The sequence below is a fragment of the Phocoena phocoena genome, chromosome 1 (genome assembly GCF_963924675.1).
Source record: "Phocoena phocoena chromosome 1, mPhoPho1.1, whole genome shotgun sequence".
NCBI lineage: Eukaryota > Metazoa > Chordata > Mammalia > Artiodactyla > Phocoenidae > Phocoena > Phocoena phocoena.
The window spans coordinates 175,586,605-175,612,061 of NC_089219.1; the positions used below are offsets into that span (position 1 = coordinate 175,586,605).

General features: G+C 35.1%; 1 protein-coding gene across 2 annotated transcripts in view; it reads right to left on the bottom strand.

Moving 5' to 3' along the window:
* Positions 1-25,457, bottom strand: part of BRINP3 (BMP/retinoic acid inducible neural specific 3) — a 413,747-nt gene that overhangs the window by 83,384 nt on the left and 304,906 nt on the right. For both annotated transcript variants that reach the window (XM_065879068.1, XM_065879076.1), the window contains one exon: positions 5,093-5,315. In XM_065879068.1, the coding sequence (XP_065735140.1) occupies positions 5,093-5,315 (223 nt within the window). The remainder of the gene's footprint in view (positions 1-5,092; positions 5,316-25,457) is intronic.

Consider the following 25,457-nt stretch of genomic DNA (forward strand, 5'->3'; position numbering starts at 1 on the left):
TTCATGATCATAGTATCATTTTGAATTGGACTAGAATTGGAGGAGATCATGAGGAGAGAGATGGGAAATTTGTCTGACTCCATGAAATAATGCAAATCTGCATTTGGAGATCAGCTTGAAATGGCACTTCAACTAAAATCATTTTGATATATAGGGTTTTAGACTATTCCTATGGTGGTTATGTTAAAGTACATATACATATGCATATATATGTGTTGATATATATATTATATATTAAAGTTTATATATAATGTATAGATCTATATATAATGTATGCATATAATATAATGTATGCACATGTGTATGTATTTATATCATATATAATTATATACGTTATTATTAGTAAGATAGTATTACTCCACAAATACTCGGGATTCAGGATTCAGTGTGGTTGTATAAGGTTTCCATATGATGGAGACTAAAGTAATAATATTCTTTCTTTAACATAAAATGTATTTATAATATAAAACATTTCAATGATATACAAGTTAAATACCTTTAAAACACTTGATAACATTTTTAAAGACAGAGAATATATATTATATTAGAGCACAGGTTGACAAAATTTTTCTGTTGGAGTCGGGTAACAAATATCATAGCGTTTCAGGACCGTGCTGTCTGTGGCAACTAACTGCCATTAGGGTGTGAAAGTGGCCACAGACAATATGTAAATATATAAGCATGGCTATTTCATTTATGCACATTTTAATATGAATTCCATACATCTTCATCATCAAAAATATTATTCTCCTTTTGATTTTTTTCAACAATTTAAAATATAAAAAAACATCCTTGCCTCACAGGCTGATACAAAAACTGCTGAGGGCTGGATTTGGCCTATATGCCAATTTCTAACTCCTGTCAGAGAGCATATATAAGAAGTACATGACATAGCTCTCAGATAAAGAATGAAATAGACCTAAACTCATTCTTCTTTGTGACGTTAGAGAAGTGATTTCATCCTATCTCACTTTCCATTGTTAAGGAAGAAGAGATAACTTTGTAAAAATGTTTTAAAACATTTTTAGTGGTTTACTGCAGCCACATGCACTGCCTCAGGAGAACCAACAGTGCAGACCTGCCCAACTCCACGTGCCGTGACAGCACATTGCTAGCTTGAAATTGACCATGGTGGAAATATTTATACTACAAGAACTAGTAAATTCTATAAATCAGGTGCTTTTCTCCCCTAAAGAGTTTGTTGTTAAGCCTTTACCAACAGACCTTTAAATGTAATATTTCTATGGACCCTTGGCTGCTCTGTGAATAAGACATGACAGCACAAAATAGTATAGTTGAGGCACTTTATAGGAACACTACCTAATTACTTCTCAATAATTGTTACAAATATTTTTCTCTAATGAAATGAATATGTCATTTTTACTTATCTCAAAAATTTTAGAATAGCAACAAAAGTTGACTATCTCAAAGAAACAAGATTATCACAGGCTTTGGAATTTACTTCGGTAAGAAAAAGGATTTTGATGTCACGCAAATTCACGAGAGGGATAGCGGTAGCAGTGCAGACTTGCTATTTGGATAGAGGGCCACACGCTTTACCAGAAAGAAAGAATTACACTGTACATTATAAAGAAAAACTTCAACTGACCCGCATTATACAGGGAGTGTTAGGAAACAATGTTAATGGAGGCGTACTTTGCAGGTTTCATTTTAGTTTGTTTTTGTTTATTTTTCCAGATTTTAAAATATCAGATATTGAAAACCAGTTCTTAGGGTTAGATGAATTCAAGAGAATAGCTGAAAAAATTCAATAAAGACAGGGTAAAAAACCAGAATTTCTGCTAGAAGTGAGTCACTGATATTGCTTATCCACTTTATCTTTCAAAAATTTCTGAAAACACACCCTAGAAATTTCCAGCCTCTTTTCCACTGTATTCTACTAACAAACTCTAGTACATATTTTTTTGTTGTCCTAATGTAATTTTATATTATTCTGTTAAAATGGGAAAAATAAAAAGCAAAACAGAAACAAAAATCTCACATTCCTGTAAACATGCTGGGGAAAAAAATCCAAATTCAATAAAAATCTTTCATCTAGCAAGAAGTCTGTATTTTTTTTTTACTGTGTGTGATAAGTAATAGCCAACATAGGAATTAAGCTAAATTTAAAAAAGAAAGTCAAGAAAAGCCTTTGGCGATCTTTGATTTATTTAGTTCAAAAGTTTTGGAAAACAAATATTTATTTCTATCATTTACTGAATTTTGTTCCAAATAATGCATCTTTATTTTATGCTGCCTATTTATTTATTCTGTAATATCCAACTTGAATTATTTCATATTTTTCTTAAAAATCTTGCACTCTAATGACATATTTGAATATTTAATTTTTATCTTAATAGAAATTAATGTCTCTTTTGATATATTTTACCCCACTATTTGTTTCATTTTCAGTTTCTATTTCTCCACTCATTCCTTAAACGTATCCTCAGATTCTGTCTACATATTTCCCATGGTATTACATTCAGATCTTATAGTTTCACGTGCACTGATGTTTGCCATCTTACTCTCTCAAATCTCCCCTGAGCTTCAGACATACATATCCAGCTCCAGTTGAATGTGATTGAAAGGACACTTAAAGTCAACAAGTTTATAAGCAAACTCATCAATTTGCTTCCATCCCATTCTATTGTATTTCCTATTATGTTTGAGGGTAGAACCATCTATTTCAGTGGTTTACAAACTCTATTTAACCCACACAGAGCATAAAGTAACAGTGTCTTTCTCCAGCCATAAATTCTCTGTTAAGGAATACTTCCTTGAAGTATGCAGGCAGATATATAAAAAATATCTATGCATGGAAGGAATAAGAAAACTTACAGGATGCAAAAAATAACAAATCTTAATACCAGTGCTTGGAGAGAAATTTATAGCAGTGAAAGCCTATATTAAAAAAAAATGAAGGCTCTCAAGTCCATAACCCACCTTTTCTCTCTACGAAACTAGAAAAAGAAAATTACAGTACACACAAAGGAAATAGAAGAAAAGAAATAATAATAATCACAGTGGAAAAATCAAATAAAAAAGAGAAAAATAATAGAGAATACAAAGAAAACTAAAAGTTAATGTTTTGAAAAGAAACAAAATTGACAAACTTTTGGGCTAGACTGACCAGACAGACAGACAGGTGGGGAGAAGAGATGGATAAGAAAGTGAAAAGACTGGAAGGAGATATTTATATATCATACTACTGATAAGGGACTGGCATCGAAATACATAACTTACTCTTACAACTTAATAATGCAAATAAAAAACAAACAAAAAATGAGTGAAGAAAATTCAAATAGATATCTCTCCAAAGAATATACACAATGGGCAACAAACACATGAAAAGATGTTTAACATCTTTGGTCGCTGGAGACATATAAATTAAAATCACAGGAAGATGCCACTTCACATCCACTTGGATGACTATAATCAAAAGGTCAGATAATAAAAACTGTTGGTGGGCTTCCCTGGTGGCACAGTGGTTGAGAGTCCGCCTGCTGATGCAGGGGACACGGGTTCGTGCCCCGGTCCGGGAACATCCCACATGCCGCGGAGTGACTGGGCCTGTGAGCCATGGCCACTGAGCCTGCGTGTCCGGAGTCTGTGCTCCGCAATGGGAGAGGCCACAGCAGTGAGAGGCCCGCGTACCGCAAAAAAAAAAAAAAAGTGTTGGTGAGAATATGGAGTCATGGGAGCTGTCACTCATGGTTGGTGGAAATATAAAATAGTACGGCCATTTTGGAAAACAGTTTGGCAGGTCCTCAAAATGTTAAATATAGGATTATCTTCTGAATAGTCAATTCTGCTCATAGATACATATCCAAGAAAATTGAAAACGTATGTCCACATTTAAAAAAAAGCACATGAATGTTGACAGCAGCATTATTTATACTAGCCAAAAAGTGGAAACAACCCGTGTCCATCAAACGATTAACTGATAAGTAAAATGTGCTATACACATACTACTGATACATGCTACAACATAGGTGAACCAGAAAGCACTATGCTAAGTGAAAGAAGCCGGTAACGAAAGACCACATATTGTATGAAATGTCCAAAATAGGCAAATCTATGAGGACAGTTAGTAGATTAGACAAATCTATAGAGACAAATAGCAGGGATGGGTGTGGAGTATGGGGACAGACTGAGGTTTTTTGGGGACAGTGACAATGTTCTCACCTTAGATTGTGGTGATGGTTGCATAAATTTGAATATGCTAAAATCCAATGACTTGTAAAAAATTCCAATAATTTATTTTGAAATCGAATTTTAAAAATGTGTAGACTCAGCTGTTTGGTTTTTTTTTTTGTGAAAGAAATCTGTAATTACAGATTTCTTAATGATTTAAGGATCAGGTCAAACTTCAAGTATTTTATAATAGAGATACTGGTACAAATACATACTTTCTTATGATTTTGTCCTAAATTTTTCCTTAGCTTTTCATTTTATGTATTTTCAACCTGACTTCTACTAAATACATGCAAATTTTTATTGCACTGACTGGTCAACACTTCTTAAACTAGCAAATCTAAAACTCGTGCTTCCCCAGATCAGTACAGGAACAAATATTTTAATAGTCTGTCAACATTCATATAAATTGTTTGAAACTTTCCCAGCAATTTTCATAGATTCATGTAGAATGAGTTTTATGGTTTTCTGAACACAGGTCAAAGAAAAAATTAAAATTCTTTTAAAGAATTTAAAAATTTAAATTCTTTTATTTGAAAATCTTAAGAAATTTCACTTTTTATTCCTGCTTACTTCCGAGGCTTACAATGTAACTAAGTCTTTGTGTTTTTATGTTCACTGTGATACAATTATCAGTTGACTACCATGCACAACAAGTTAGAAAAATTTATTGATTCTGATAGTAAAAGAAAAGTTAAAAAAAAAATAGTGTATGTGCTCTCATTGTACTATTACTTTGGAAAATAACTACAATTAATTATTATGAGACTTAAGACTACATGTTGTTTTCTGATTATCTCTAATAATATAAATAACATTGCGCTATATATATTACTACATCTACATTCAGAAAATCAATAGAGCTGTCCTCAGTTGTCTACATTGCTACATGTCTTACCTTTGTCTTGGCAAGCTGATGAGGGGTTGTTTATGACATCTCTTGCTAAGGCTAAAGAGCTTGTGTACAATTTTCTGTGCCTTTAGGAAAAGTTGCTTCATGCTGTTCTCCAGTTGTTCATAGCGGCGCTGAAAATTAGAGTCCATTGTCCACAAATGCATTATAGTAGACGTGTTGAGGAAATAATTCATGGGTAGCCTTTTCATAAAGAACTTGAATTCATCTGAAAAAAATGTCAAAATTCAACACTTTAATAATAAAATAATTATTTTCCCTTTTCCCCAAGACACATTTAGTATGTTAATGTTAAAAAAGAATACAATCTATTATTTTCTGTGTAGCAAATTAATGGCAAGAAGGAAATTTTTTTATGCTTTAGGATTGTTTTCTTTTTTTGTTCCCCTCAAGAAAGAACATTCACAGAAAAAGATAATTAAAATAATCGTGCTACAGCAAATAATGGGGGCAGAAAGTTTAAGGTGAACTTAATTTTTCCACATTCTCCTTTCGATGGTATTTGAATTTGATGATACTGGTTTTTCCCATAGGTAGTGGTCATTAATCTAGCTTTCATTTTTGGCAACAGTATTAATAATTTGTTCCAAGTATTGTTCATTAAATAAATATTCTCAGAAAATTTCATTAAATCAGTATATATATATATTATCATTACTAAATTATTGTATTGTTTAAGGAAAAAGAGGAAACTTTTATAGTGTAAAATATAATATTCAACGATGTACTCTGGTTGTTCCCTTAGTAACTGACCACATTTCAAGTTGTTAAAACAACAGTTTAAAACCTAACTGTATACTTAAGAGAAAAAAATAAAAACGAATTTAAAGCTCCAGTATTGGCTTTTTGTGTGTGTCAATAATTATTATGTCTAAATTATTTTCTTTTCAAGTGTCTAAGTAACAGTAGGAACAAAAGTTGACACTACAATAAAATAATCATCTAAAAGGTCTATTAATTATCTCAACACAGAAGAGCCAAAAGATAGAAACAACCCAACTATTCATCAATAGATGAATGGCTCTACCAAGTGTGGTATATACCTAAAATAGAATATTACTGAGCCATAAAAATGAAGTTCTGATGCATGCTACAACATGGATGAACCTTCAAAATATCATGCTAAAAGTGAAATAAGCCTGAGAACAAAGGACAAGTATTGTATGATTCCACTTATATAAAATATTTAGAATGTTCAAGTTCATTGAGACAGAAAATAGATTAGAATTTACCAGGGGATGGGGGAAGAGCAGATGGGAAGTTTTTGCATAATAGCTATAGAATTTCTGTTTGGGGTGATAAGAACTTTTTGGAAAAGAGATAGTGGTGATGGTTGCACAGCGTTGTGAGTGTAATTAATGTCACTAAATTGTACATTTAAAATGGCAAATTTTATGCTATATACATTTTACCACAAAAATATTAAAAAAAACAGAAATAAAGAGAGTAGAGCCTTCTCTCCATCTCTCCTTTTCTTCTTAAATATTATGATCATGGACTCAAAACATAAACTTTTTATTTATTTTAGTATTTCTTTAAAGGATTTATTGTGTTTAGCATACCACATTGCCCCCAGTCCATGTTGGAGTGGCTGGGTTTCCTCAGCATATATACTCCAGCACAGGACAAGATTTGGAAAATGTTTTCAGTGGCTGAAGATGTTTTATTTAGTAAGTGATACAAACCACATTTTAGTTACTATTCTACCCATAAAAGTGTTATATTGCATGCATTAAACCTCAGTCTTTCTGTGCCTTAATTTCCTCCTTTGTAAATGAGATAGAAAGTTTTGGATAATAATAATCTCATTTTCTTTTAAAATTCTATGATGTTACAGTTGTTTTAAATGACTGTTAGTTTTAAATATCCAATTCAAAAACAGTTGTTTTCAAATAGCCAGTTACAGGCGTTAGTGTTTAATTGACCTTGGACAAGGTATGTTAATACCGATTCCTTATTAGTAGAGAATGGCTCAATTGCAGTGTTTCAAAACCTCCAAATTATCATCCACATTTTAAAAAATATGCCATTAACATAGGAAAAGATAAACTACACTTATACATATACATATTTAAAGCAACTAATTTATAGTTTTATAAATCAGGACTATTTCAATAATCAAATCCAAACTATTTCATCAGTGATGGAAAATGCAACTTTTAAACAATTAACAGAAAATTATATTCATGAATTTTGGGGTTGATATTTTTTCTAGAGGAAATAAATTCAAAGTTCTGGCATCTTTTGGACATTAAAGGTATAGACTTTACCAGAAGAACAAGGAAAAATAAAACAAAAGGAAAAAATAGGACATTTTACTGCAAAATCTATGGGGAAAGATTTTTGAGGATATATCCATTTGATATGCTTCAAATCATTTTTTTAAGTAAGCAGGGTATAAATAAGAGATACATTTTAAAATTCCAATTTCACAGTACCCTACATTTTGTTTGGTCCCATATGTCTCTTTTGAGAAACTCTCTCCTTTGAATAAAGGAGTTCGTGCATGGAAACTGGAAAGCATTCCTTGGATTATTCACAGAGCAGATGCCACTACTGTGAAAACTAATCATTCATTTCATTGTCATCTTTTACTTGAACACTTTTGATAAGCCTTTATTGTTTCATGGGTATGCATATTTTAGTTATTTTCATTGTTTGTTATAGTAGTATTATGAAAGTTTCTAAATCAGTAAATTTCATTCACGTTAAAGAATACGTTAATTTATTTAATTTTACCAAAGTGTATGTAATAGTGTATGTCCGCTGAAAACTGGCACTATGTAATTTCTAAGAAACAGTTTTAACATGACATTTGAATAATTACTTCATTATGAAGTCATTAAGAGTCACCACTGACAGTCACCCAAAACATTTATTGGACACCTGTTGTGTACAAAACATACAGATGTTTCAGTCTATGAGTGAGAATATGAATAAACCTTTCATCTTATTTTTTTAATGAAAAATAATATTAAATATTTTTAAATGTTATAATAACATCTTATCTAAAATTCATTCTACTTAGAAGTCAATAGAACCTCCAGAAATATTCCTGTGGATATCTTTTCTTTTATTTTTGGCAATTAGTAAAGTTCTTATTTATAGAATATGAAAATGAATTTTGAATGATACGTTAGAATTATTATATAAATCTAGAGATTTACATAACTACAAGGAGAAAAGATAATGATTAGGGGACACCAGATAACACTTTACCTTACAATAATTTCCAAACCCATGTAGGAGATAAAGTGCTGTTGCTTTTCACATGGCAAGTAAACAATGACTAGCCATACTTTTTGGGGGGGATACATTTATAAAAGAAAACAAATTAATGTCATATAAAAATAGCCCAGGAGAAATACATTCAATATCTGAATTACTAGAGAGAGATTAATCTGGAAATCCCTGTTTGCTAAGTATGTATGAACTGAGTACTTCTGCTCAGCATAGTTTTGAGGACTATAGAGAAACAAAACAACAGCAACAATAATACTAGTGGTAATAAACATTCTGTATGCTGGAAGGAATTTACAGTCAGTCGTCTTCGCAAAACTAATTCACATGAAGCAAAAAATAATGCGAAGGTAGTTGTATGATATTAATGAATTCTGTGGAGGTGAAGAGAATTAGGGTAGGTGACGTCTTTCCAGTAAATTATAGAAGACTAGTCAGGCACCATGTTAATTCTCTAGATTACAACTATTCCTCCATTAAAAATGAGGTTTTTTCTAAAATAGCTGAGCAAGGTTTGTTGGTGTTTTTCCCCTCTCTAATGCAAACTCTAGTTAACATTTGATATCTAATTAACTAATTTTGAAACTAATTCTCTCTCTCTCTCTGTTAACACGAGTTCTTACTTTGGTAGGAACTCAATTTTAAGTGCTTTAAATATTAACTCAATCCCCCCAATAATCCTTCATGTAAATTTTACTGGAGCTGTTATGTATGTAGAATGCCGACGATTTTTAGTTTCATGACTTCAATGTCAGCAAAAATATTTTATTAATGCTACTGCATTTGTATATTGGTCTTATGTATTTATATATTTATGCACTTTATTCTCATGCTTCACAGTTGAATTAAATAGGTAAGAGTGGAGAACGGAACATTTTCAGGGTGTAAAAGAACCAGCCATAATACATACAGCCTGATTTGTGTTTCTGCCTTTATTGATGAGCATGAAAAGCATTGACCAATGTATTGATAATGCATTTTCACATATTCAGAACCTCTGATCAGAACTGCTTTGGAATATATTTTCAAAGGTGTTCTAAAGCATTCTAAATTTTCTAGAGCTTTGGGAGCACATAAATTACTTCCTCAAAAGTGTAGAAAAGTAATCAGATACTTTTGTATTATTTAGAGACAATTTCTTGAGTTATAAATCCACCAAAATATCTAAAACAGAAGCTGCTTCCATTAGAAAGTAGGACTATGGGTAGGGAGGACTCAGGGAGGAAACTTGTGCTTTTATGGTATTTATTATTTCATATGAATGTGTTATTTTACTAAAATTTAAATAAATACTGTGAATCAGTAAAAAACATAGCCAAAAAATACTATTAAATTGTCAGTACACTATGTTTTTATCTTATGTTTCATACATTTACATAAAATGTTATTATTTAGTGACTTGCTAATATAAAAGTAAAAGCGTACTGGCTCACATTCCATGTTTTTTTTCCTGTATCAATTAACATAGTGGTACACTCAAAGTATCTTTTCAGTAGAAATGACAACGCAATATGGATAATAATTACAAGTATTATGAAAGCATAGCAATGGTCTTACTACAATAACAAAATATTGTACAGTATGTAGCAAAGTATGTAAAGAACATGGACACAGAGCAATCTTTAAATGAAAGGATGTAATAGGCAAAAAAAAAAAATGTGTGTCAGATATATAAGAAGAATCCATGCAAACATTTGTTTTTAAGCAGGAAGGATAATCGTTTCTCATTTTGTGATACTACTGGTCTAGTGTCTTCAAACTCCTCTCTCCTGCTTATGTTTGTAAACACAGGATTTTTTGAAATAATACATGTTAATAACATATTCTAGTACCATAAATTTTCTGTAATCTGTAAGTTAAAAAAGCAAACATTATCTCCTTATACTGAATGCAGTACCGAGGCCTTATCTATACATGAACACATGGCAAATATAGTCTGTTTCTATGGATGGATTTTTGTTTATCAGTTTGTTTAGCTTGCAGTAGGTTTATACCTATACGGAGTACTACCTCCAATGCTGACAAATAAATATCAAACTACCTACCACCGGACCTCAAAGTTATTGCTCAACCAGAATCCCTTCAAATAAAGCTGCTTCTTGTTTATTGAGAATCACAGTTTCCTAGAAGATAGTATGGATTCTTCTATCTTCCTCTGATTTTCAAGGACAAAGATTTGCCTAGCAAATAAGTTGTGAACCTTGATGCTCCAGAAATGCAAGCCTTAAGTAGGTAAGACACAAAACTGAGAAACAAATGCAAAAGTGCATAGGAAGAAGGGCTGATGGGGAAAAAAAAAGACAGAGAAAATTTAGGTAATGGGTGTCCTGAAAGGCATAAGTTACCAAATGGCTGAAATGACAATCTAACCTTTGACGGAGTACAATGAAGAGGCAAATTTTGACCCATTCCATAATCCTGACTAGAACTGGTTGATTTTTAACTTTTACAAAGTATTTTATTTCCTCCAAACATTTCTCAGGGACTATTTGAATCACTTGTACCAGTTTAGAATTTTGTCAACTTCTACAGTAAATCACTGAGACGACTTTGAGTGGTCACATATCAATGCAAGTCTATTCAAACCGTTCTATAAGCCACGGGTATAGAGTTTACGTTGAAATTGACAAAATACCACAATGCTGCATAAAGTAAATGGCAAGCCTGTTTAATAGCTTGTGAACTGGCCAATTTTCTGAGGCTACAAAGGGGTTCAAGCGGGCATAAATCAGAAGTTGAACCTAATTCCTTAGTAGCTCCCTAGAAATAAGTTGTGCTTTCCCTGACCATTTTCTTTTTCTCTGAAAGATACATCATATTGTTATATTAAAATACTTCAATACAGCAAGACAATGAATCTGTCCTTCATTGGATTGCCCTGTTTATGAACCCCTCTTCAAATGTTTGAGAACTTACCCAAACAGAGCTTTATCTCTATAATTATAACTAACTATGTTATTTCTGTAGTTATAGTTTATCTCTCTAACTATAACTAACTAACCTTAACTACAGAACAGGCAAGACCCAGGTCTTCACTCTTCCAGTGGCCTTGCAGCTACAGAGTGGATGCATCATCTAAGCTATAGAAATCAGGTGTACCCACGCAGAGTTTAGATCTTAAGCTGTTGATGCAATAACAAAGAGGATGCCTAGAGCAATTCTCTAAAGAGATAGTGGTTACAGCAGTAATGGTAGTGCTGTTGTATGGTCAGGCCACTCAAGATGGCTGTTCTCTTGCTCTCTGTCCATCCCCTGCTTGACCAGTGCCTGCTTCACCTACACCCCACTCACATAACTGACCTTCCTAAGTACTTGCCCCAGGCTTCAGCTAGTGATTGTTCTAGCTTTAGATCAGAACTCTCCACTATACTTATCAAAGGGGGATGACCCTCTGCTGGTTTCCTTGGCAACCAATAAGCCAACTTGATGTCAATTCCCCTATAACTGGTAACCTCTCCCTGTCTATGGGAGCAAAGATGGCCACTCTATCCTGTCCTGGTGCCTGCAGCACACGATAGAGTACCACTCCAGGACCTTGCTTCAGACGTGTAAGCTCCCCCATCCATTAAACCACTGAGGCCTCTGTCACTGACTCTGGGCTCGTTCTTCAGTCTGGAAGCTAGGCAAGTACAAGCCTTTCAGGCCTGCGGGGTGCAGCCCGACAGCGATCCACTGTTCATTGCATTTAGCAATGTGACCTCACTAAATAAGTCTTCTGCAAGATTTTTCACTTGGTCCCAACTATGTAGCACAAGAGTATGCTTCTCTAGCTTTCTTGATGATTCTATATGCTACCCAATAACCTTTAATAGATTCCTTATCAGGTTGGGTCAGCTAGAGCCTGTTTTTCTTACTTGCAGCAAAAAATCTGGGTGATAGGGGTACTGGTATAAGAAGTAGTTTGGAAGAGTCTCCATGGACAATAGGGAGAGTATGTGCTTGGTTTTCTGGATTAGTTGGAAAAAAACGCTTTTTAAATCCATGCAGTATTAAAGGTGGACGTTTGACAACAGAAGTACCACCTGTGCTCATCTATAATGAAGAGTTTGTTGTAGAAATGGCATTTGGGATTATGTGCCTACATAGAACTGAATGAGGAACATAAAAAAGTCAAAGACTGAGCATGACTTGGTTACTACAAATAGAGATAGCTTGCTTAAAGAGCTCAAAATCCTATACTTTTTTTTTTTTTTCCTCAAAGCACAGAATGAGTACTGGTTGAGTACTGGAGACTTTCAAGGACTGTGCTAAAGGGATCTTTTATTTCTTGCAGCTATAGGGCTTCAAAACAAACTTTTATCCCAAGATTGAATTTAAATTCCTGCCAGATCTGTTAAAGTTAGAAAGAACGCTGGGAAGAGGTGGGAACCTGGGAACTGGAAGGTAGATGTGGGGGACGACTGGGATGAACTCAGAATAATCCAAAGCATTGATGCTTACTTTCTTTGTCCCCACGAAATAGCCCCTTCTGTCCTGCCTGATGGACTAACCCTGTCCTGCTTTCAGTCACTGTAATGATCTTAATCGAAGGAATGACCTTCGTTAGGAAGCCAAGGTTCATCATGTCCCACTTTCATCACCCATCATGTCCCAGGGGAGTTTACTGAAAAGATTCCAATTTTCCAATGGTTATCAAGAACTTGCTGATTTTTATTGGAGAAAGGACATTAAACGCATTGGTAAAAAGAATACCTGCCAGCATCTCTGATGAACATTGTATTCTGTAGGATGGGAACACCAGTTACCGTGAAAATCTGTGTGAAATCAGATGGGATCTCTGGTTTTAATTAGGATACAATTACCCCTCTGTGACTGAAGCCTAGAAGCAGCTATTAACAATCAGAGGCACAGTGGACATGGGTACTGTAATAGGTCCCGTGTATTACTCAGAAAAGGTCTAACCTGTAGGAATTTTAGAGTTTGCTAATCAGGTCATGGTTCCTCAGGATTTAAATGTGGAACCAGTGCTGTGAGGTCCTATTTAATTTGTATAATAGAAAAAAAAGTTAAGTCTGCAACAAAGGCCTGACTTGAGTTTTCATGAGCGAGAAGAATGCTGTCCCTGGTCCTGAATAATTTCAAGGACTCAGAACTCCTGCACCACAGCTTAAGTAGAGCAAATAATTCCTTTCCATTGTGAACTAATTCCTTGGGCTCCTAAATGCCACAATATTCCATGAATCGGAGAGTGGCCTTATAGAAGTAAGATAGCAAATTGGGTTTTCCTTGAATCCTCAAATCAGGTCCAGTGGGACGCTCATCCATGCCGTGTTTATTTTCCCAGTCTCTGAATAAAGAATTAGAATGAGCATCGGTTCCCTAGCCTATTAAGTAAAATCTATAAAGGAAAGATAAAATGAAGCTTCCCTCTCCTATGAAAAGACTAAATTCAAAGTGATGTTGCTTGTTTTTTATGCTTGACACCATTGCAGGAATTAGAGATCAGCTCAACACTGAAAATTTTGAGAAGAATAATCATATTCCATCTCTAATTAACTCACATGTTGGTGATAGCTCAATCATAGAGTAACTCTAATTAAAACTGCCATTCCAGATGTGGTAGCTTACTGGTGGCAGGACTCCTCACACTAGGGATAAAGTTTCTTCTCTGGTACAAACTCTTTTCTCTATCATTGTAAACAGGGAATACTAGAAGCAATTTTCTTTCCTATGCCAGCTGCGAGAATGAAACATTCCTATTGTATTCAAGAATCAAATCATCTCGCAGCCTATGTGCGACAACTTACTTCACAGGAACGCACACCGTCTCATCCTATCACGGGACATATATTGTTAATGACATCATACTGAAAAGACGTGAAACACACAAGTGGCGGGTATCCTGGCTGCTGGCCCATACTTTAGCTGTGTGCAAGGTCTGCAAATACATTTTGTGAAAACTCAAGCATCTGATGCCTGAGTGAACTTTCTGAGAGTCCAGTGGATATCTTGTCCAAAGCAAAGAACAAGTAACTATTCCTCCAGCTCCCCTTAATAACAAAGGTGTACAGATCTTGGAAGTAGCGGCAGAGGAATCATCTGCTCGCATTACTTACAACAATGACTTCAGTGATCTGTGTCTCGGGATGTCAGAGATGCCAGCTGCAGATTCTGTTGCTCCTTATATCCTCAAGCAATCACTCTTGCTGTGTGATTTAGGAATTGTTCCTGGCACAGCCTCGGGGCCAGGCTCTCCAGTTCCCCTGCTGATTCTGTGAGTAATCCAATCCGATGTCTGAACATAAATTCTTTTTCTGCTGCAGTCAGATTCTATTCTCACAAGAATGCTGACTGATACAGCTAATGGGGGCCTCAAATGTAATTAGAATCTGGAGTTCAACAAGAGTATAACAAATATTTATTGAGTGTCTAATGTGTGCCAATCACTATACTAGTTAAGTGCTAAAGCTACATTAATAATCATTTTTGTAGCTACGATAATAGTACTTTCTTCATAGGTTTAGCAGATTAAATTAGGTAATTATGAAAATAATAGAATACCTTTTACACAATTAGTGATAAATAAATGCTAGCTATTATTTTTCTTTTTATAATTTATTCCGTGATTCTATGTGTGCTGGGCTGAGCACTTTAAGCGAATTATCTCATTTAATCCTTCCAGCAGTCCTAGGAGATGGGTACTATTATTTCGGCATTTCACCGAGGAGGACGTGTGCCTTAGTAAGATTCAGCCAATTGTTCAAAGTGACACAGTTATTAATTAGAGCCCAGAACAAAAGAAGTCTGAAAAAAGTATGGCTCCTGCCTTAATAAACATAAACTCTTTTGGGAGTTGACAGAAAAATAAAATTATTATTCCCTATATTTAAAGACTGCTTTTCTTTGGTAGACTTTTCACAAATATTATCACATTCAATCTCATAATAACCCTGCAATAGGATCGGCAGGTTTTATTGAGACTTGATGTGAAACAATTTTGAATTAAGAGATCATTACACAGAGTCAACTGTGAGAGAAAAATGAGAAAAACAATGGACTCAAAGAAATATAAAAGGAGAGACCAGTTTATATTTTTTCTGAGGGGCAGGACAATGTTTTATTTTTCTTTGTAGTCTCCCTTTACAAAAGCCTAAGACAGCACATTACAGATAGTATGAATTAAGAATGTTTCTTAAGTGGCTTAACCAATTGACAAGATCCAGAAAGAAACAGTTGCAGCTAACTATAAACATGTATAGAATAATTCATTTGGAAAAGCAGAGTTTGAGTTTAGTCATATAAAATATGAAGCCATGAGTGACTCACGTGGGAAAATAAAGTTGAAATAAGATGTGTAGTACAGTTCTAAGCCTCAATATTCCTATGGAAAAAGGATTTCAGGTTGAAGGAAACATGAGATAAAGGCATAGATAAATGTCTTAGTTTTATGGATAAGAAACTGACAAATGGGGTTCAGATGGTAAAGTTGCAGTGTATGTGAATTTCAGAGTATTGATAAATAATCAAAATATCCTGCAATGACATGTGATCATTAGTTATAAACAAAACTGTAAGTACGTACTCAGGATTACATAAGGATTTTTACATCTGGTATCTTTTAAGCATCAAGCACTCTTCTAGGCACTTAATTCTCTTAATTCTACATAGTACTTATTGCTGTTAGATCCACTGTATTAAAACCATACCTATGACTTAGATGCTGAGGAAATTTTGTCTGGTGGGAAGCCTTGTAAGTAATGCCTAGAGAAAAACTGCTGAACACAGAAGCAGTATCTGCCATGAGATCAAATCCATCTGAAACCTTGTACCCACCATCAGAGAATCCAGAGCCACGGTGATGCTGGTGAGAATAGAATTCACCTCATACTCTCTAAATAGGAAGTAATATTAAAGGATATATCCTTTCTCTTGAAACAGAAAAAGCATGCCAGTCACCACCACCTGCCCCTTATACACAAATTGTCAATTTTTGCAGCAGTTTTTATTTTTCATCAATAATGAAAAATGGAGGCCAAAGAAGTTTAGTGATATCCATATGAACACAGGTCTACAGAAAAGTTGAATTAATACTTAAACTAAGACCTTTAGCCCATAATCTGTCTTTTATACTATGTGACCATCTTAGATGTCATAAACATACATGAAAATATATAATCAGTATTAAAATAATACTAATTCACATGTTGTTTAACTATTAGAAACTATTTCCAAACAGGACAATTTTTAAAACTATGTAAATAAAATCACGATTTTTTATAATGTTCAAATTGGCAAATTTATAATTAAATACAAGCATTAAGGTTTTTATCTTAAGTTATTCTTATATAGTTTATTCCGGGTATAGTTCCAAGTATAGTTAGGACTCTCAATACACTATAGAAAAATTATCTTAGTCACTTCTCGCTTGATGGAATCTTAATAAATTATCTTAGAACTTTGGAAAACCGAACTTTAACAAAGAGTAGACACACCTTTCAAATAGTGAAACCTCTGAGAAAAAAGCACCCCAGATCCTGCACAGAAAGGACAGGGAGAGTGTATCAAGAGAAAAAAGGCCTCTCCACCAGCCACAGGGCGTGTCTCTACACACAGCTAGGCAGGATGGGAAACCAGGCGGTTATTGGCTCCATGATATTCAACTGAAATCTGTTTTTTTTCCTTCCTTTTTCACAAGTCCTACATACAATTGAAGTATATACTAGAAGAAAAAAATTTGATAAAATATTCAGTAAAACAGCATCAGTACCTGTGGTAGCAAATAAATCCCTAACCTATATAAACCTATATATGTGTGTATATAGATAAATATCCTTAATTCCACCCTCAAATATTTACATATTAGCTTTAATGTAGAATTAAGAGATGTTATAATCTCTATTTTTATCATGCCATGATTGAAACTGATTCCTCGTATTTCTTGTTGAAAGCCTTTTTCTCTGAATTCAATTAACCAAATACACTGTGTGCTGTGTTCCTCCAATAGATTTTTCATATTACTCAAATTTGTCAGGAACTTGGCTTTTTGAATAAAGACAATATGTGATGCTTCCAATTGTTCATGCTTAGTCTATTTATTCCAAATGAAAACATCTCAGACTGTGGCGTTTACACTTTCACACTGCTGGCAGTCGTGCTCAGTTGTTTGTCATGAACTTGGCACCATCATCACCAATCCAAGGCTGAGAACTCTTTCCCTAAAGCTCCGTACTTGGACAATTCTGTGTTAGAGTCTGTCAATGAGAGAAACTTGTGAGGTGTGGAAGGTGGACATGAAATGGAAGCCATTATTCTCAGAAGTTTATGATGATGAACATGAGACAGTCACATACAGTTCTTTCCAAAATTCAGTGACATGGTGGCTTCTACAGCTAGACCAGGTTCCACAGAAGTGGCAACTTGCCCAGAAGTAGCAACTTCCAAATACCTTTCCCTGGGCTCCCACTTCACAGTGGCCAGATGCTCGCAGCCTCTTGGACGTGTTCACAGACTCTGCCTTTTCCATCCATTCCATGGCTTTGAGATTAAGTGGATTATAGATGTTTCTCTAATTCCCTGTCTACCCCTTTCATTCCTTCACTTTCCAAGTTCCTCCCTCATGTAAAACACTATTTCCCATTTCAAGCCCCTTTATTCCCATAATACTTTTTGTGGCTTTATTTTCCTAAGCTCAGAGGAAGAAAGCAGGTGAGGCAGCTGTGGCTGATTTCCTACTACATCCATTGTCCTCTTACAGAACATTGATTTTAGTGCTGATCGCGATGGGTCCAAATATAAAACTCCTTGCAGCCTCTGGTGGATATATGACAACGTCTGGCCAAAGCGACAGAAGCAACAATCTGCGTCTGTGTGTTTTGCGGGGCAAGGGGGAACTTCTGTGTGGATAAAGTTTTGCTTTTCAGATTTAGGTACTGCCCTCTATTTTCTCAGTCTTTGCTGCATCCTTCTGAGTGAACTGCTGACCGGAAGCTGGAGCAGCCATATTGTAACCATGGGGGGGAAAAGCCAACGGCAAGGGAGACATTTTGGTCTTCATCTTCTTAAGCCCTTGAAGCAGTCCTGGCCTTACTACCTCACTTCTGTAATATGCAGATTGTCTTAACTGAGGATGAGAAAGAAAGAGCGGGAAATGCAAATCTTTAAAGCAATAGTTCCTTGATGTATCTTGAGAGCCCCTTACATTCTTAGAAATTACTGAAGACTCCAAAGAGCTTTTGTTTCTGTGGTGTATTTTATGGGTATTTACCATGTTAAATTAAATATCTAGGGAATTCCCTGGCAGTCCAGTGGTTAGGACTCCATGCTTTCACTGTCAAGGGCCTGGGTTTGATCCCTGGTCAGGGAACAAAGATCCCACAAGTTGTGGAGTGTTACCCCCCAAAATATATTTACTTTTTCTTGTAAAATAATAATAATTAACCCTCTACATATAAACAACATATTTTAATAAAACTAACTATATTTTCTAAAACAAAAAGTAATAATTTGGGAGAGATTGGCATTGTTTTACATTTTTGCAAACTTCTTTAATGTCTAGCTTAAGAGAAAACACCTGATTCTTATACCTGCTTCGGCACTAGACTTACTGCCATATCACACACCCTGTGATTTCTAGACACCTTCACTGTACACTCAAGAGACGATGAAATTGGAAAAAAAGCAATGAAATCTCAAAATATTATAACAAGGGGCATGATCTCATGGACCTTCTAAAAGTATCTCAGGGACCACCAGGTTTCCCCTGAGGATACATTGAGAACCTCTGTTCTAAAGAAAATTATAATATAAACTGCAGTATTCGGAGTTTATGTATTAGGTAGCAAATATATATATATCATGTAGTTAAGATATAAGATAGCTATATAGTTTTATAGGTAATAAACATTAATACTATAATAGAAATAATAATAAACAGGATAAATTTCACAGTAAGAGGCAATATCACCTTTTATGTGCTTATCAACAGAAGATGGTATGTTTCTTATTTGAAGAAAAGGGAATCTGTGATATTTATTTCCCAAGAATTTAACATACAATGTTTCATTTTTCAAATCATCTAAACATAATAATCAAAGATAAAAATCATATGTTAGTTGAAAGTTAACAGCTGTTGTATGCTTTCAATAATCTTGCCCTTTTTCATCATAGATTATCTTGGAATTTCATGGGGCAGAGAAACCGAATGAAAACAGTTATCATTTGATTTTTTCCTGAAATGTGCTGCCAGATTTCAATATTGAAGCATCATATTTATTTGGTCTGCTGCAGTGGTGAGCTGCTATGACCAGAGCTCTGAAAACCACCACCATTACAATTCTTAGTGGAGAACTCTGAGTGACAGTCATAAAAGATATAAATGATATCAAACGGCCTGAGAGCCTGATGCTTTTGTACGCGCTTGGCATGTACAAGTGGTTTAATAATAAAATCATGGCAAAATTACTTCTTTCTCACAACAGTATTTTCAATAGTAATCTAAGCAATAAAAATAATAGCAGGTCTAACACCACTGGCAATATTAAATTGAAAAAGCAAATTGCAAAGCTAATGAACTTGTTATCAGAGGGACTGATCTATAATAGAACCAATATTTCAAGCTCCCAAATAAATGTTCAGTAAAATGATGCTTCACTATTGTGCAAGCATTATGGTAGTGATTTACCAAAGATATATGACTTCAAAATACCTTGCAGTCTTTCAAATGCTGGGGCAAAACACAAAGAACTAAAATGAAAGTACATTTATTTTTATGTTGCATTGGATTTTAGTTGCTCACAACACATTACTTAACTCATCCTAAAAAAACTAGACTCCCAATTTCAAGAAATAATTCTTTGTATTGGAAATAATGGAAACCTTAGACCTTAGCCAGAAATGTTGTTGCTTCTCTGTATGAACAAATGCACTCAGTGCATTTGTTATGTGTAGGAACAATTCTTTACATATTACAAACAAATTACAGGTTTCTTTTCTCTACTGGATATTAAGGAAACATAAAAAAGATTACTATAAATTTTTACCTTTACAGGTCACTAAACATATAAACGGAAACTTATCTCTGTATTTATTTATTTTTTTTGCGGTACGCGGGCCTCTCACTGTTGTGGCCTCTCCCGTTGCAGAGCACAGGCTTCGGACGCTCAGGCTCAGGGGCCATGGCTCACGGGCCCAACCGCTCCGTGGCATGTGGGATCTTCCCAGGCCGGGGCACGAACCCTTGTCCCCTGCATCGGCAGGCGGACTCTCAACCACTGCGCCACCAGGGAAGCCCGCTTCTCTCTGTATTTATTTATCATCAATATCTATTTATCATCTATCTATCTATCTATCAATCATCTATCATCTCTTACATGTCTTGCAATTCTCAGGAAAGGCCACATTTTGCTGCTATAACAAACTGCTCCCGAATCCCAGATGCTTAAAACAACAACAATGTATTTCTTGCTAACATCACATGCACCATGGAGCAGTGGTGGGCTCTGCTGGGTCCCAGGCTCACAGAGGCTCTACCTGGAACTGCACACCCTGGAACCTAAAGCCTTCCTGATCTTCACAGTAAGGAGAAAGAAAGTGACGTGTGTTTTTGTTTTCGTTTTTTACTGCCTTAGCCCATAAATGACACCTTTTACTTGCACTTATTCTTTGTTTGTCAGAATTTGTCATATGGCACTATGTAACTGCAAGAGGACTAGAAGAAAAAAAGGGGAGTAAGTAGAATATCTGGTAAGTACTCCTCTCTCTGCAGTCTGCCCTCCTAATCATCAAACATCCTTCTCTGTTCTTCCCATGTGTAGAACATACTCTCCTCTCCTCCAGGGAAGATAACACAAATATTCCATCACTGTATCAAGGGCAAAGCCCAGGGTATCTGAGAGGTGTGGACTAGTTTGTAAATCAAGTTCAGATATGGCTCCCATTTGTTTACAGGACAACAAATTAAAGAGATGAGTTATTTGCCTCCCATACCTAATATAAATGGTGGGAAAAATAACTACACTAAACACTACTATTTGTAAAAGATGTGAACAGGAGACACAAAGAAGTTGCTGTGAGCAGCCATCCTGGAACCCACCAAGGCAGACACTGTAAGGGCTCTTTACCCTAGGGGAGGAGAGGGTTTCTTGATTAGGCCTGGCTTTACTGTCTGGGAGGTTCTTCCTTTCACGATTCCCCTTTACCAGTAACTGCATCCACAGTTCTTTTCCAGAGATAGTTCTTAGATCTGCTACATTTCATTACATTTTTGCCTTTCTCTCTCTCTTAGATCTAAAGGGGACTGACGACCTGGAAGCTGTAAAGATTCTAAAGGGAGGCCACATCCTTATTCTGATCTTCTACTGAACACGCATCCCTTAGGCTTTCTCTTTCTTAACTTCTTAGTGCTTGGAGTCAAGAAGCAGTTAGTTCTTTTAAGTCTGAATGCCTGAAATGTTTGGGCTTTTTCCCTTTCATGTCCCACAGAGAGCTCATTTGCTTCTTTATCATACAGCCAAACACAGCTATTAGCTATCAACACATACCATGAAGGCTTTGCTCTTTAACCTCTTTCACTAGAGCTATAATTGAATGAGGCAAGTGGCTTCCCTTGCAAGTAACTGCAGACAACATTACCAAAGCATAACATGGGTAGACATCTTTTCTTGCTACCTATTGATTGGTCAGTTGGCCAATATCTGCTTTGTTTTTGTTTGTTTCTCATGGAAGTATCTCACTACTAACATGCAACTACCATGGTAGTCAGGGAAGACGAGGTTATACAGTGACAACAAATCCAGAGATAACATAATCTGTGTGTCTTTGTCATTATTTTGGGACTCAATGTGAAACTATTTTTTTTGAAAAAAAATCCTATACCTCTTTAATGCATAATGCTTATGCAAAAATTAAAAGTTACTTACCTAATAATTGCAAAATCAGAAAAATAATGTTTTGCTAATAAATTCCATATGCCTGTGTTAACAATATTAAAATCCAAGAAGCTCTAAAATCCAAAGAAGAATTTATAATTAATTTGACAACCAAGCCCGATCTTATCTACTTTCTCTTGGAAACAAATCTTTCCTGAAGCGATATGAGGCTACTACATACTCCCAGACAATTTGGAGTGTTGTGTAATATGTAGTATTTGTATCATGTTATCATTCTAAAAGGTGAAATATTATAAATTCTGTAGCACATATTCCCCAAATATGTTTTGCATATGGTACTATGGACCTGTAATTCCTAAATCATGTAGAATAATGGGGTATCATGTGTGACCGCTTGTACATAGTACTTTGACACACATTATGTCTTCCCATTTTTAGTATATTTAAATTTGTGACCTTTCCCCCATTCACTATGTATTTTCTTTCTGATATGTATGTTGTTATTATTGTTAGTGTTATAACCCTCTGGGTTATAAAGATATTTATTCAGCGTAATTGCCTTTTGTATAAGTTAATATCCCACTTTGCAAGTACTCATTTTTGTCAATCAAAAATCCAATACTTTGTGATAATTTATGGCATGTAGGAAAGAGTAGAGAAAATATCTAAGGAACTAGGTAAAAATATTGATGCCAAAAATCTGAACACTGGTTCTGTATCTTCCTTGCTTACTGATGAAGATTAATCACATCTCAGAACATCCATGATTGCTTTGCCAGCACTGTGATAGAGATTGAATTTCATCTTTCTCACAGCTCCCACCCATTACTTACATAAGTATCTATAAATGTATTGGCAACTGCTGTAGAGATGAAAGAAAACAGATTTGCTATAAACGGAATATTAAACAAATTGGGTGAGTTAACCTATAAAACAATATCTGAGTAATAAAAAAGTCAAGAGAAATTTAAGCACTATAACGGAAGTAATATATTTAAATTCAGTAGGCTTTACTTTGTACAAAATTATGGGAAGTATTTCTGTGAACAGAATGTGGTTACCAGCTTTGTGGGCATAACAGTACCTACTACATAGAGCAGACATCAGTAGAATAAGATCATACCTACCTTTCTCCTTTCTTTTATCACAATGTCAGCATAATATTTAAAATGTCTCAGCAAAGTCTTCCCTTCGCCACTTTAATAAGCAGATTTGACAGGTGCAGCACTAGCAGGGGGCTCATAATGTATTTAAGTTTGAAAATGAGGCAATTATATTACAAAGTTCTGATTGGCTATATTTTAATTTCAGAACTATGAGAGGCACTGATTTAGCTGGTGGCTTTCTGAAGTAACCTTATACATTTGCACCTGTTCATTTTATTAAAACAGAAACACCTTGCCAGAGGTGAGAAGAGGATACTGGTCACAGAAACCATGACAGCCTGGCCCCTCTGCTCTTACTATTGATTACATTTCTTGACAGTCACATGGGAAGTTAATTACTAGTAGGCAATTAACAGCCTCGCAAAATAATAAGGAAAACATAATTATATTGAGAACTCCCCGAGACTTTTTGTAATCTTAAATGTGATATTCCCAGGTCTCTGAATAGCTCTGGCAACCCAGATTTTGGCATTTCTTTTCGTCTACATTCTTCAACCCGGGTCCTGTCCTTGACAAAATGTGGTAATTATTAATACTATATTTCCTTTCAAATTACTGAAAAGAATACTAAATTTTCATCCATCTAATTAAAAATTCCCCAAGGAATTTTTCAGTGAAAGCAAGATAAAATTTACTTTGCATATAAAGTGAATCATCTTTCTAGAAAAACAGATCTGCTTGAAAAAGACTCAGGATACCTTATCTAATATTAGTTTGTAATCTCATTAAATTAAATTTCTGCCTTCTCTATTACAGGTTGGGAGCTCAATGAATAGATTCTAAATCCAGGCTATCTAGGCTTTGGTTCCCACACTGTCTTCCAGAAATCCTATGACCTTGGGGAAGGTTATTTACCTTCTCTGTGATACATCTGTTCTATAAAGTGGAGTAATGGGTTTGCAATATTTATTGCTATTAACTTTATCCTGAACACTAGGTGTTCCCGTTCAGAGAGAGGCACCTTATGAAATACTTCACAACACATAATAACGTGTCCGTTCCTCTTGCCCCAGTCTTTACTTTGGGGCAACATGATGAAAGGTAATGCAGTTTTTTTCCCCCACAAGTAGTCCAATACCCTCATAGATGAGGGGCCAAGAAAAATGAACTGGTTCCACCTAGAAAGAGAAAGGAGACAGCTGTCCCCTTCCCTACCTAAAGGTCTCCTTGGAAACAAATAAGCTTGAATCTGAACTTCAGCTCTTTGGTATGTGAATGAAATAGCTTCAGGAACCAGCTAACCTCTTGTGTTTCAAATTTTACATAATTGTCTCACAGCCTAGAGTGTCTCCAAATTCTGGATCTTCACCCCTCCTTGAAAAGTACAGACCCAGGGAGACAGTCGCTGCTGTCTTCCTAGCCCTTTGGGGCTTAAGCAAGGAAATTAGCATGGGTTGTGACTATTTGGCTCTCTTGAAATGATAAAAGAAGTTTTATTATCCTTTGAAATCAGAGCAATCAGCTTCTGCATTAGGGAAACAGATCTAACCGTCATGGTAGGTGAACATGTCTGTAGGAGTCTAAGAATTGTTGCAGGACAGGTAAGAAATCCAGCTAAGGTATATATTCTCACAAGAAATAAGTAGCTACCTGAGAGGATTTGTGAGGTTTAAGTGAGTTTAGTGATGAAATTACTTAATAAATCACTTATAATTAGCTACTCAAAAATAGCAAAAAAGAGTCTAGCTCTAACTGATTTTTTGATGACTTTAGAAGTCAATATATTACTTATATTATTTAAATATGAGAAAAACATTAACACACTGTCATTTAATACTAAACCCCCTTTCTTTAAAAGTTTTTATTTTAAAATAATAAAAATCCATAGGGAGCTACAAATTTGTACAGAGAGACACCTTTTATTCAGTGTCTCCTACTGATTACATTTTACATCAAGATGGCACAGTATCAAAACCAGGACACTGACATGGAATAATGCAGGTGTAGAGCTCTATGCTATTTTCTCATAAGAGTAGCTATATTAATTACCACCACAATCAGGATACAGAACAATTCTCTTACTGCAAAGATATCCCTGCTTCTGCCCCTTTATAGTCAACTAATTTCTCTTCCTCTGACCATCCCTAACCCTGACAGACACTAACCAATTTTTTATTC